This window comes from Plecotus auritus (assembly GCF_963455305.1).
Source record: "Plecotus auritus genome assembly, chromosome: 3".
Classification (NCBI taxonomy): Eukaryota; Metazoa; Chordata; class Mammalia; order Chiroptera; family Vespertilionidae; genus Plecotus; species Plecotus auritus.
In genome coordinates, this window is record NC_137772.1 from 200,506,418 (window position 1) to 200,519,155 (window position 12,738).

The 12,738-nt window shown below is 39.3% G+C and overlaps 1 protein-coding gene across 2 annotated transcripts; it reads left to right on the plus strand.

Moving 5' to 3' along the window:
* Positions 1–1,191: 1,191 nt before the first annotated feature.
* On the plus strand, positions 1,192–11,043 carry ART4 (ADP-ribosyltransferase 4 (inactive) (Dombrock blood group)). Of its 2 annotated transcripts, XR_013960137.1 has the most exons (4): positions 1,340–1,757; positions 3,575–4,280; positions 8,862–8,944; positions 10,448–11,012. XR_013960137.1 is itself a non-coding variant. In XM_080660375.1 (3 exons), exons 1-3 carry the CDS (start codon positions 1,587–1,589, stop codon positions 10,537–10,539), a joined length of 969 nt encoding a protein of 322 aa, XP_080516501.1. In that variant the 5' UTR covers positions 1,192–1,586; the 3' UTR covers positions 10,540–11,043. The 2 variants fall into 2 exon arrangements, 1 of the variants encoding a protein (XP_080516501.1); XM_080660375.1 differs by lacking the exon at positions 8,862–8,944 and having other exon boundaries at positions 1,192–1,757; positions 10,448–11,043.
* Positions 11,044–12,738: the final 1,695 nt, after the last annotated feature.

Here is a 12,738-nt window from a genome sequence, read left to right on the forward strand (position 1 = left end):
TAGAGCCAGGAATTGAACTGAGATATTTCTCAAGAGTCCATGTTCTACTCACTAATCAATCTGCTTCTGAAACAGCATCATCCATGGATCCACCCCATATTCAATTGCATGGTAGCACTTATGGGGGAATATTGTGCAACCATAAAAATTAGATTTTCAGTAAGTATTAAATTATATGGGAACATGCTTACATTAAAATATTAAGGGGAAAAAAACAGTATGCAAAATGTGAATTATATTATATCAGTCATAGAATGTGTGTGTGTGTGTGTGTGTGTGTGTGTGCGTGCGCGTGCCCAAAGCCAAATCTAAATAATACCTTTCTCCAAGCTATGGGTTATGACTAATTCTGTTTTCTAGATAGCCTGAACTTTTGTAATGAGACAGAACTACTGTGATCATCAAAACATTTAGATGAAAAAATATTTTAGGGTAGCCCTGCCAGGGTAATTCAGTTGGTTAGAGCCATGTCCCAATATGCCAAGGTTGCATGTTTGATCCTGGTCAGGGCACATACAAGAATCAATCCATGAATACATAAATAAGTGAAACAACAAATGGATGTTTCTCTCTCTCTCTCTCTCAAATCAATAAATAAATAAATTAAAGGTGCTTTAAGAAATACCAGAATTTCTAAGAACAGGATTAAGTTTCCCTTTGTAGTAAAATAATGAACCAGGAAGTGTGAATGGAAAAGAATGCATGAAAAACAAAGATTGGGAATAGAGGAAGGATGTTCAGAGCAGAAAGGGAAGCGCCTAGGAGAGACTGTTCACTGGGACGCCAGTGCTGGGTTAACTTAGCACTGGAGCCTGCTTTTGATTGGTGTCAGCTGTTCAGAGGCTATCTTCTGACGGTCATTAGGATTCACTACAGACTGAAGTGGTATGGATGGAGGATCTGATGCCTTCCCTGATAGGAAGACCTATGTCCCCAACAGGTATAATTTCTGATTTGGAGAGTTTCAAAGGTGCTGTGGAAAAAACAGCAAGGACAGCCCTCTTTGGCACAGTAACCCTAAAAGGTTCGCTGCTTTTTGACAGCCCCCTCTGGGCAGGGCCTATCAGCAGCACCAGATGGGGTGGACGTAGGCCCATCTTGAGGTGGCATCTTCCCAACCACCTGCACGAGCCAATCATATCATTCCCAGTGAAAGCCTGCGGCTCAGGATCATAACACTTGGCCCCAAACACTGTACGGTGTGTGCCTTCTCCTGTCTCCCTGAGCAAGTTGAGGTTGAGCTGCAGAGCCTGACCTTCAACATGCCTTTCGAATTCCTCTGCATACAGATTAGATAAGGGTTGGGTTTTGTGTTGCTGTTGTGTGGTTTTTTCCCCCCATTGGAAACTGCCAATTACTTTAGAACTCATTGTTCAGTGCACGGGTCAGATATTTCAGTTTTGCAGCGTGAAGTTGGAGTTGATCTCTTCCCTCGGAAAAACTGCTAGTTGGTAGTGGTCAACAGAAGTCTTGACATAAACATTAGCAAGGAAGGTTCTTGCTGAGACTCGCACAGAAAAGCCCAAAGGAAAAAAGAAAGAAAAGAAAAAAAGCCCAAAGGAAAAATTGGGAGAACTCATTTCAACATGAAGCTACAAGATGGAAGAAGTACATTTAACTCAAACAAATGCTGCCCCTTGACCAACAGATGCAGGAAGATTTTACTCCCAATAACTGCAGCTCCTGCGACAGGAATCTGGCTCCTCAGAGCACAGCTTCCTCTCCTGCTGCTGTTTGCTGGCCTGCAGAGACCCACGGTGAGTTCCCAGGTCGAGCACAATTGGGGAGGTGGTCTCTGTCTGATTAAAGCTCCAATAGAGTTCTTCTGGTGACCTTTCAATGACCTTTAGGTACTATGGGATCTGATTTCATTCAGTCATGGGTAAGTTTTGCTGGCGAAGAGTGTGGAAAAAATTATTTGAAATTGTGAAATTCTTTAGTTTATAAACCTGACATGGACGCTAGAGGTATGGCATTATTTTCTGGATTCTCCACAAAACTTCAGTAAAACTGCTTTTGTAGGACAAATAATGCAAAATTAACCAAGTCTATGTGCCTTTTGACTGTATCATATGGATCAACTCAAAAGAAGTATTATAATTTAAAGTTCCACCTAAGGAAAAACAACCTAATATTAAAAAATAACAGACTACATATTTGACATCTAGTAATATAATGAAGTTTTAGCGTTTACCATAAGAAGGATTTGACAAAATGTGGTATCATTGATTTGTTGTTGTTGTTTCGGCTTAAATAGATTCTCTAAATTTACTTGTAAAGTTGCTATAAAGAGTTATTGGTTGAAATTATTCAAGCAGTCTTAAAATTTTTTTCTAATTTATAACAACTAGATGGTTTAACATGAATAACAGTAAAAATACCAAATGGTATGTTTTTTTAGTTTCAGCAGCAAATCTTTGATATTGACTGGATGGAATTGTATCTCTTAATATATTCCTTAATGAGTATAGTTCATTAGAAAAGCATCATTTCTTTGTCAAGCAGGAAAGATCTTGGGATTTAGATCATTGAAATATGGCTCTATGGGCTAATGGCATTTAGTGAACTTGTATTCAAACTATAATCTTAGTTTAATATGCACTAGGTATCAATAAGTAATATTCAATTGGATCCCCATTAGAAAATGTGTTTTGCCCACTCCTGATTTCCAATAGGAGGGACTTTGCTAGGCCACTCCCGACCACTGTCCACTCTTTATTCACTCTACTATGGGAGGTGGAAAAATTTACTTGATTGGTAACATAAGGAAGGAAAATTGGGTATGCTGAGTTTGACTCTGCTTTTCTTCCTCCGGGAGCTAGCCTGATGGCAAAGGCCAGGAGTTCTGTGTTTCTGCATGAAAGGAATCATACCTGGGTAGGCTGCAATTCAGCACTACCTACAGCTGCGTGGGCAAGCCTGCCTCATTCTTGGGTTTATTTCTAACAAGCCCACTCACCATCAGATCTAAAGATGTGAGCCCCAACATGACATGATTCATAAATGTAAATGATATTTTAGCCTTCATATTTGCTCTTTCTCATTTTTTTTTTAGAGCCTGAATAGGGGAGAGGGCTATAATTTACTGGGAATCCCCTGGAGTACCCAACTTTATTCATCACTTAAGTCTCTTATTAAATAAACTTCAAAGGCTTAATATAGCTTTAGGTATTTATAAAAGAGGTAGTTCTTTAAACACCCATGAGGAAATGTGAAGGAGGTCAGTAGATGAAATAGAAACTAAAACTAAACTTTAAGGTTATTAATTCTTTTCTTCAACATACCCAATGTGCAAAAATAAAAAATACCATGATTTTGGTGATACAAACAAGATCACTTCCTCCTTGGGGAGATGCGCATTTTTGAGCTTTTCAGTGATATGTATTGAAACAAATTCAATCTCTAACACAGGCCACTGATATAGGAAGGATGGGAGCAGTGTAATGATTATAAGTGAAACTTACTTCAGCAAATAATGGTTTTGAGAAGACGGTCTTATAGAGTACAGAAAATCTGCTATCAGATTCATCATCTGATTGGAAAAATTATAATCAAGATTTTTCTTTTCTTATAGGCTGCAATTAAAATCAATTTTGACTTGGCACCAGATTCCTTTGACGATCAATACCAAGGCTGCAGCCAACAGGTCATGGAGGAGCTAAGTCAAGGGGATTATGTCACAGAAGAACTAGAAGCCCAGACAAATTATTACAAGGCCTGGAATAATGCCCATTTAACCTGGCTAAATCGAAATAAAGCTCTCCCTAAGAACATGACGATCACACATGCTGTGGCCATCTTGGTTTACACATTGAACAACAATGTGCGCTCTGAATTCACTAGAGCCATGGCCAGCACTGCCAGGTCTCCATGGCAGTATAAACATTCATTCCATTTCAAATACCTACATTACTACCTGACCTCAGCAATCCAGCTGCTGAGGAAAGGGATTGCCATGAAGAATGACTCTCTGTGCTACCAAGTGCATCATGAGGCCGATTTCTACTTGAAAGCCTACATAGGTGCCACCCTTCGATTTGGCCAATTCCTGCCCACCTCCCTCCTAAGAAAAGAGGCACCGGAGTCTGGGAACCAAACACTATTTACCATATTTACCTGCCTGGGTGCACCTGTACAAGACTTCTCTCTCAGAGAGGAGGTTCTGGTCCCTCCCTATGAGTTGTTTGAAGTTGTAAATATGAGCTACCACCCAAGAGGAAATTGGTTGCAATTGAGGTCAACTGGAAATCTGAGCACATATAACTGTCAGCTGCTAAAAGGTATTATTATTGATTTAAATTGAATTCACTCTTATCAGGATCACAGGCTATTATTCTTTTAAAGGCCAAGAACAGAGAAATCACCCTTCTATAATGATGGAACTGACAGATTAGGGGGGGGGGGGGAGTCTGATTTATTGGTTTCTCCTCTCTTCTTTCTCCTTAACTACCTCTAGGAAAATACATTTCTGCAATAGCACTAACATAGGGGGCATTCTAGATGAGAGAGTAAACCTCTATTGGAAAAGATAGTCTATAAAATATAGCCTCTTTACCTTCTCCCTCAAACTCACTTTTTTGTTATGATCATTTCATAAATAAGGAGTGCTACAAGTAAAGCAGAAGGCATGACTCATTCATTCACTCTTATCTATTAAGTGTCTTCTATGTTCCAGGAACTGGCCTAGGGGGGCCCCGGCAATATAAAAGGAATAAAGCAGAACTACTATACTAGGAAGATTTTAAGTCCAATGAGAAATGGAAATATGAACAAATATCTACACACAAAAGTACAAAGTAACACACCCAATGTTTAAGCAATGGCTGTAGCTGCTCACTGTAGGAAGCTATTCATTCTCTCTGGGGAAAGTGGGGAAGACTTCATAGTAGAGGACCACGGGGAATGGGGGTTTTCAGTGAGAGAAGAAAGGAAGAGTCATTTCAAGCACAAAACAGTATATACAAAATCACAGAGATTTAAAACAGCCTAGTGACTTCAGGGAATCTCCAAAATTCTGGACTGCTGAAATGTAGGATGTGTAGGACATAAAAAAGGATTGGGAATAGAAAGAGAGTAGGAGAGTGAGTGGATCAGGAGAGTTCTGAGGGAGACCAACTATAAAAACTCATGTATTCCATGCCCAGGACTTTTGAACTGCATGCTGTATGTAGGTAACGAGAAGACCCTAGAAGTTTTTAAGGAATGAAGGGAGCATCATTTAGATCAATACTTTAGCAAGAGCTCTGATGATACTGGGGGAAATGAATTGAAGCAGGAGAAATTAGAGATACCACAATACCAAAAAAATATTGTTAAGCTTTTTTTTAGAAAAACACATGGCTGATTCCATTTTATCTTTGTATGTTGCCAGCCATAGTCAATTCACAGAGTAATAGTTCTGTAGCAAACGCTGTGCCCTATTTGATTTAGAGGGAAGGGGAATGTTCTTATCCATATGTGCGGTTGTTTACTCTTTTTAAAAAAATGTATCTTTATTGTTGAAAGTATTACAAATGTCCCCCTTCTCCCCCCGCCAATGAACCCGCCTTCAACCTACCCCCACCCCATCCCCAGACCTTCACCACGCTATTGTCTGTGTCCATGGGTTATGCATATATGCATGTAAGTTCTTTGATGAATCTCTCCCCACCCCTCACTCACCCACCCCTGCCTTCCCTCAGAGATTTGTTGGTCTGTTCCATGCTTCCATGTCTCTGGATCTATTTCATTCATCAGTTTACTTTGTTCATAATATTCTACATATGAATGACATCCTGTGAGACTTGTCTTCCTTTGACTAGCTTATTTCGCTTAGCATAATATTCTCCAGGTACCTCCATGCTGTCTCAAAGGGTAAGAGTTACTTCTTTTTTACAGCTGCATAGTATTCCATATCATAAATGTGCCATAGCTGTTTTATCCACTTATCTACTGATGAGTACTTAGACTGTTTCCAGATCTTAGCTATTGTAAACTGTGCTGCTATGAACATAGGGGTGCATATATTCTTTCTGATGGGTGTTCCTGGATTCTTAGGATATGTTTCCAGAAGTAGGATTGCTGGGTCAAAAGTCAGTTCGATTTTTAATTTTTTGAGGAACCTCAATACTGTTTTCCACAGTGGCTGCACCAGTCTGCATTCCCACCAGCAGTGTACTAGGGTTCCCTTTACTCCACATCTTTGCCAGCACTTGTCATTTGTTGATTTGTTGATGGTAGCCATTCTGGAAGGTGTGAGGTGATACCTCATTGTCATTTTAATTTGCATCTCTCTGATGATTAATGATGTTGAGCAATTTTTCATATGTCGTTTTGGCCATCTGTATGTCCCACTTTGGAGAATTGTCTATTTAGGTCCTTTGCTCATTTTTTCATTGAATTTTTTTTCTTCCTTTTGTTAAGTTGCATGAATTCTTTATATATTTTGGAAATTAAACCCTTATCAGATGTATCATTGGCAAATATTTTCTCCCATACAGTGGGCTCCCTTTGCATTTTGTTGATTTTTTTTTTGCATGTACACGTCCAGTTATACTAACACCATTTATTGAAAAGACTGTCTTGACTCCATTGTATGTTCTTGCCTCCTTTGTCAAATGTTAATTGAGCATAATGGCTTGGGTCAGTTTCTGAGGTCTCTATTCTGTTCCATTGATCTATATGTCTGTTCTTGTGCCATACCAGGCGGTTTTGATTACGGTGGCTTTGTAGTATAATCTAATATCTGGTATTGTGATTTATTTAACTTTGTTCTTCTTTCTCAAGATTGTCATGGATACTCAGGGTCTTTTTTGGGTCCATATAAATTTTTGGAGTATTTGTTCTAGATCTGTGAAATATGCTGTTGGTATTTTAATAGAGATTGCATTGAATCTATAGATTACCTTGGGTAGTGTGGACATATTAATGATGCTAATTCTACCAATCCATGAACATGGTATATTCTTCCACTTATTTATATCTCTCACTGCAAACCCCCATTCCCATTTCAAGTTCCCTATAGTCCTCTACTAGGAAGTCTTCCTTGCTTTCCCCAGAGCGAATGAATAACTTTCTGCAGTGAGCAGCTACAACCATTATTTAAACATCGGGTATGTTACTTTGTACTTTTGTATGCAGAGAAGGCAGCTCCATCCTCTGTTCCACCTTATCTAAGCCTCATCTGCCATTGTGCTAATTAGCACAATCACTTTAGTTGAAGACAAAAAAAACTGTATACACTGGGAATGGACACAACAAATATCCACCTAGCTCTACTAAAAAAAAAAAAAAAAAAGGAGGGTTTTGATTGGCTTCAGAATACTTTCAGCTATAACGGCAATGTGTTTTTCTCAATGAGTAAGCTATATCTGAGAATTTTCTTAAAGTCATTTCTGTCAACTGATAAATATACTCTATTTATCCCAACATCCTGGAGTAGTATTGGATTGATCCATACATGAACAATGGGAGGAGGGAAGTGATGTGTTTTCTGGTCTGGGAGCCTTTCGCTGGTATGGACTGAGATCAATGTGCTGTAGGAGAAGAAAAATAATTTTCCCTCTACCCTTCTAGGTTCTTGGCTGAGACCCACCCCCTGCCACCATAATGAAAAGACAGATTAATGAGAAAAATAATAAATTTATACATACAGGAGCTCCATAAAAATATAAGACTCCAAGGCAATTAGGCAATTGAAGTTTATAATGTTCCTGAGCTAAGGAAAGGAATGGGGGTCTGAGCTTCAAAAGGGAGGAAGACAATTTATAGGAAGATGAGAAGAGTAAATATTTTGGAAAGCCAATGTTTGCCCTGCCATTCAAATTAAGTCTCTCTGACATAAAAGGTTATCTCTGGTAGTAGCTCTCTTCCTTTACAGGAACCTCTAAATTCTTTTAGGCAGTTAAAGGAGAGGTAAAAGCTTTTCCTGAATCTGCTGGCCTTGATTGCCTTCAGCTCAAAATAATCATTATGCCAAAGAGGCATATTTTTGGGTGACATGTTCTGCTTCCTGATTTTCTAGGTAACTGCTTTCTCCCAGTCATCTGGACTGTGTGATTCACCTCAGCCTATAGAACTCACAGGTGGTGTTCTGGAGTACTTCTATCCAATTCCTCATGAAACTGGAATCATCTCAGGAGACTGTTTCTTGTCCTTTTCATTTTTTTTACTAGCAGAAGCCATAAACTATTCTATGTCCCAAAAAGCCCCTATGAGCCAGTAACTTATGCTTCCTCTCTTGTTCCCTCTTAACTTGGAAGACATGATATTTGAAAGCCAACATGAACACATTTAAAACTAGCCAGCCAGGACACTGTAATTCTCCCAATGAAGAGACAATAGATTAAAGAGTATTCCAGCCCTTCAATGTATTTCAAAATTGGTTCTGTTAACTTGCAACTTCAGTTCTCAAGTTCAAAGAGTTCCCATGAATCTGTTGCCTTCAGAGAATTGAGGGGTCAAATCAGTAGCATAATATATTTAGGGAGTGAATTTGCAAAAGAAAAGTTGTTTAAGACATTCTAAACTAATAGCTTTCCCTTCTAATTCTTCTCTCCTCACATGGCCTATACTGGTTACTATAGAAACAGATGTTTTCAGGCCCATGGAAAGACTCAAACTATTTGGCAGGCTAGTGTATGTTAGTTATTTGCCCTTAAATGTTGCTTCTTCAGCAAAATAACCTGTGCCAAAAATCTGTAGACACACAAATACATGCTCTGTTCTGTATTACTGAATTCACAAAGGAGAGGGATTTATTTGTTAAAATGTTTAACATAATCAAAATTCTTAAGCATGTTTATAGAAAAAATATAGTCAGTTGTAGTTGCTTGCAGTGAAAACATGGGCAAATGGCTTAGTTTGTGCCTGTTTCTTTACAGGTAAAATAAAAATAAATTTTTAAATAAAGCCTACCTTATTTGATTCTGAGGAGTAAACACACTTAGAATAGTATCTGACACATGTAAGTACTCAAAATGTTTTCACTACTATTACCATTATTATTATTATTTATTCTATTTTATTAACTTCCTGTTTCCTGCTTTCTTTTACTCTGAGCTTTAATTTTCTCAAATTAGTTTTACCTATTTTGGCATCACATTCACCTTGAAGTAGAATGTCTATCTCAGACAACTGGATGAAAGAATGAGCATGTGATTGAATGAATCTAAGAGAGCACATGGCAGTGGAAAGAAAATAGACTTCTGGCCCTAGATGGTTTGGCTCAGTGGATAGAGCATCAGCCTATGGACTGAAGGGTCTCAAGTTCAGTTCTGACCAAGGGCACATGCCCAGGTTGTGGGCTCAATCCCCAGTGTAGGGCACACAGGAGGCAGCCAATCAGTGATTCTCTCTTATCATTGATGTTTCTATCTCTCTCTCCCTTTTCCTTCCTCTCTGAAATCAATAAAAATATATTTTTTTTTAAAAAAAAGAAAATAGACTTCTGAGCCAGTAAGAACTGGGCATATGTTAGTAGATATGTAAATGACGAAGTCTGAGCCTGTTCCTTCATTTATAAAATGGAGGCATTGCTTGACTAGAGGAAATGTTAATAGCAACAAACACAACTGAAAAACTCCAGAAAAGTATTGTGGATATGGAAGTGGGATAATAGTTCAATGGAGCAAGTGTGTACTTCAGTAATATTTACAGTAAGAATAGAAACAAAGTGTTATTAGTGGGGTTCCCACTTTGTCCCCATCTGTTACCAGTGGAAGTAGAGTTCTTGCGATGTCACAAGGAAAGGAATTTCCTGAGACTGGCATGGGAGGATGAATGATCTTTATTTCCATGAAATTAAACCCCTGGGTTTCCAATATCCCTCCATCCCACTACGGAAAAAAGTTCAGTCTTGTCTTCAGCAGGGCAAGAATTAAGGGCACTGCCCAGAGTCTCCTCTCCATATTAAAACACAGTTCAGTCTAGCAACTGGCTAGCTTAGTTTGTGTTCCCAGCTGCAGTCCACCACATTTGGTGTCTTGACATTTCTGTGTCACAGTTTTACTCACCAAAAAATGAGCATAACACAAATAAAGGATTGTTATGAGGATTAAATGAGTTAATTTATAGCAAGTGCTTAAAACAGATTCTAACACAGAATAAATTACTTAATCAATGTTAGCTTTCATAATGGTGATGAAGATGATAAGTAAGATGGGGATGATGGTGATACTGATAATAATAAAGATGGAAAATCAGGAGATCTCTACCACCAACCAGCTTGGTAACTTGAAATAAATCTCTTAACCTCTTGGTGCCTCTTTCATCATCTACAAAATCTGTAAGCTGAGTTATGTTAATTATAAATATCTGAGAATACTTTTTTCAAAGTAGCTAACTTTAAATACTTTTATTATAAATTATCTAATAAGTTAAAAAAATGAATCAAAGAAGAAATTAGGTAGCTTTTTTTTTCAATCTCTGCTACCTAAAATATCTCTAACTCTTTTGTTTGTTTTTACAGCTTCCAGCAAAAAGTGCATCCCTGCTCCTGTAGTTATTGCTGCCCTCTCCTTTTTGATCATTGTCACCATCTCTTTAAAAAGTGGAGTATAAAGGAACTTTATCATTTTGCTTTTCCTGAGCCCTTTGGCTTTATTCCAGTCAGCGCACCCTATATATCCCTGCAGAATAACTCTGTGTCCCCCACCCCCATCAGCTAATGCAGAGCTGACTCAGCCAACTGCCTATGAGTGGGCCTGTAACTCAGTATGTTTCTTCTCCATGGACACAGAGAAGAAAATGCTGGAGTAGAAAATGACACAATCAGAGTTGATGAGATAAATTCAGGACACTTCTTTGGCTTTGGGAATTGGATGGGGCCTTTTTTTTTTTTTTTTTTTTTTTTTTTTTTTTTTTTTTTGAGTGGAGATTAACACCTCCCTGACAATGGAGCTAACACAGTAAAGAGTTAAGAAATGAAAAAAACTGAGTCCGAATGAGAGTGAACAAGGCCCTAGATCCAACTGTTCCTGAAATTGTATACTGTAGGCTTTTCATTATATAAATGAATAAATTATATTTTGCTTAAATAATTTGAATTAAACTTTTTATTTCACGCAATTGGAGGTGTTATTATGAATATAAGGATACTCCATTTTTTTTATTCAATAGTCCTAAATAAGAACAAATCAGGGAAGAGGGAGAAACCAAGATGGTGGCATAGGTAAACACCTAAACTGCTGCCTCGCACAACAATATCAAAATTACAACTAAAAGACAAAACGGACACCATCCAGAACCACAGGAAAGCTGGCTGAGTGGAAATTCTACAACTAGAAGAAAAGAGGAAAGCTCATTGATACTCAGAGGAGCTGCAAAAGGCTGTGGTACAGAGACTCGCACGCCGAGAGGATGGGTGGCTGTATGCACAGGTAGCTAAGTGCGCGGCTGGCTTTCTAAAGCAGGAGGGAGATGGAAGCTCCCGACTGCACTGAACTACAGTCCCAGGCAAGATGCTGGGAAACCAGATTCATTCGGGGGGAGATCTGGACTGTGAGGAAAAGAGAAAGCACACTGAGACTCGGGAGCTGTGGAAGGCAGAGGTCCAGAGGCACATGCACGCAGAGAGGACTGACTGCTAAATGCATGTGTGGCTGAGTGCGCGGCTGGCTTTCTAAAGTGGGAGGGAGGCCCTAACCGGTTTGGCTCAGTGACTAGAGCATCTGCCTGCGAACTGAAGGGTCCCAGGTTCGATTTTGGTCAAGGTCATGTACCTTGGTTGCGGGCACATCCCCAGTAGGAGATGTGCAGGAGGAAGCTGATCAATGTTTCCCTCTCATCAATGTTTCTAACTCTCTATCCCTCTCCCTTCCTCTCTGTAAAAAAATCAATAAAATATATTTTAAAAAATAAATAAATAAATAAAGTGGGAGGGAGACAGAAGCTCCCGACTGCACTGCACTCCAGTTCCAGGCAAGTTTCTGAGAACCTCGACTCATTCGGGGAGAAACTGGACTGTCAGTCAGCGGGCAAACTTGAGGGCGGCTTTCTCTCAGAGGTGCTTGCAGTGATTACCACGGGACACTGAGACCCAGGGGCCTCATAGGGCAGGGCTGACGGGAAACCAAGGCTGTCTGCTCCACCCTGAAACTCCGCCCCATCCAAGCTGAGCACAAAGGCTTTTGCAATTTGGCAAGTCTTGTCTCATAAGAGTGTCTCCAGCACAGAAGTTTTCCCAACATAGAAACAGCTGATCCTCACAGCCAATTGGCCTGGAGGTCAATTCCTCCCAGTGATACCAACAACAATCAAGACTTAACTACAACAAGGCTGAGCACACAGTCCACAAAGGGGTGCACCAAGAGTGTCCACCTCAGGTAACTGGGGAGGCTGAGCCACTGTGCCCTATAGGACACCTACCACACAAAGCTACTCTACCAACATAGGGAAGCAGCAAAAATGCAGAGACAAAGAAACAGATAACAAATGAAAGAAATGGAGGAAAGCAAATGACTGTAATAGAGTTCAAAACCACAGTTATAAGGTTTTTCAAGAATTTCCTAGAAAAGGCCAATAAATTTAGCGAGACCCTTGAGGATATGAAAAAGAACCAACTAGAAATTAAACATACACTGACTGAAATAAAAAATAATATACAGAGATCCAACAGCAGACTAGAGGATCCCAAAAATCAAATCAAAGATTTGAAATACAAAGAAGCAAAAAACACTCAACCAGAAAAGCAAAAAGAAAAAAGAATCCAAAAAGTTGAAGATAGTGTAAGGAGCCTCTGGGACAACCTCAAGCGTACCA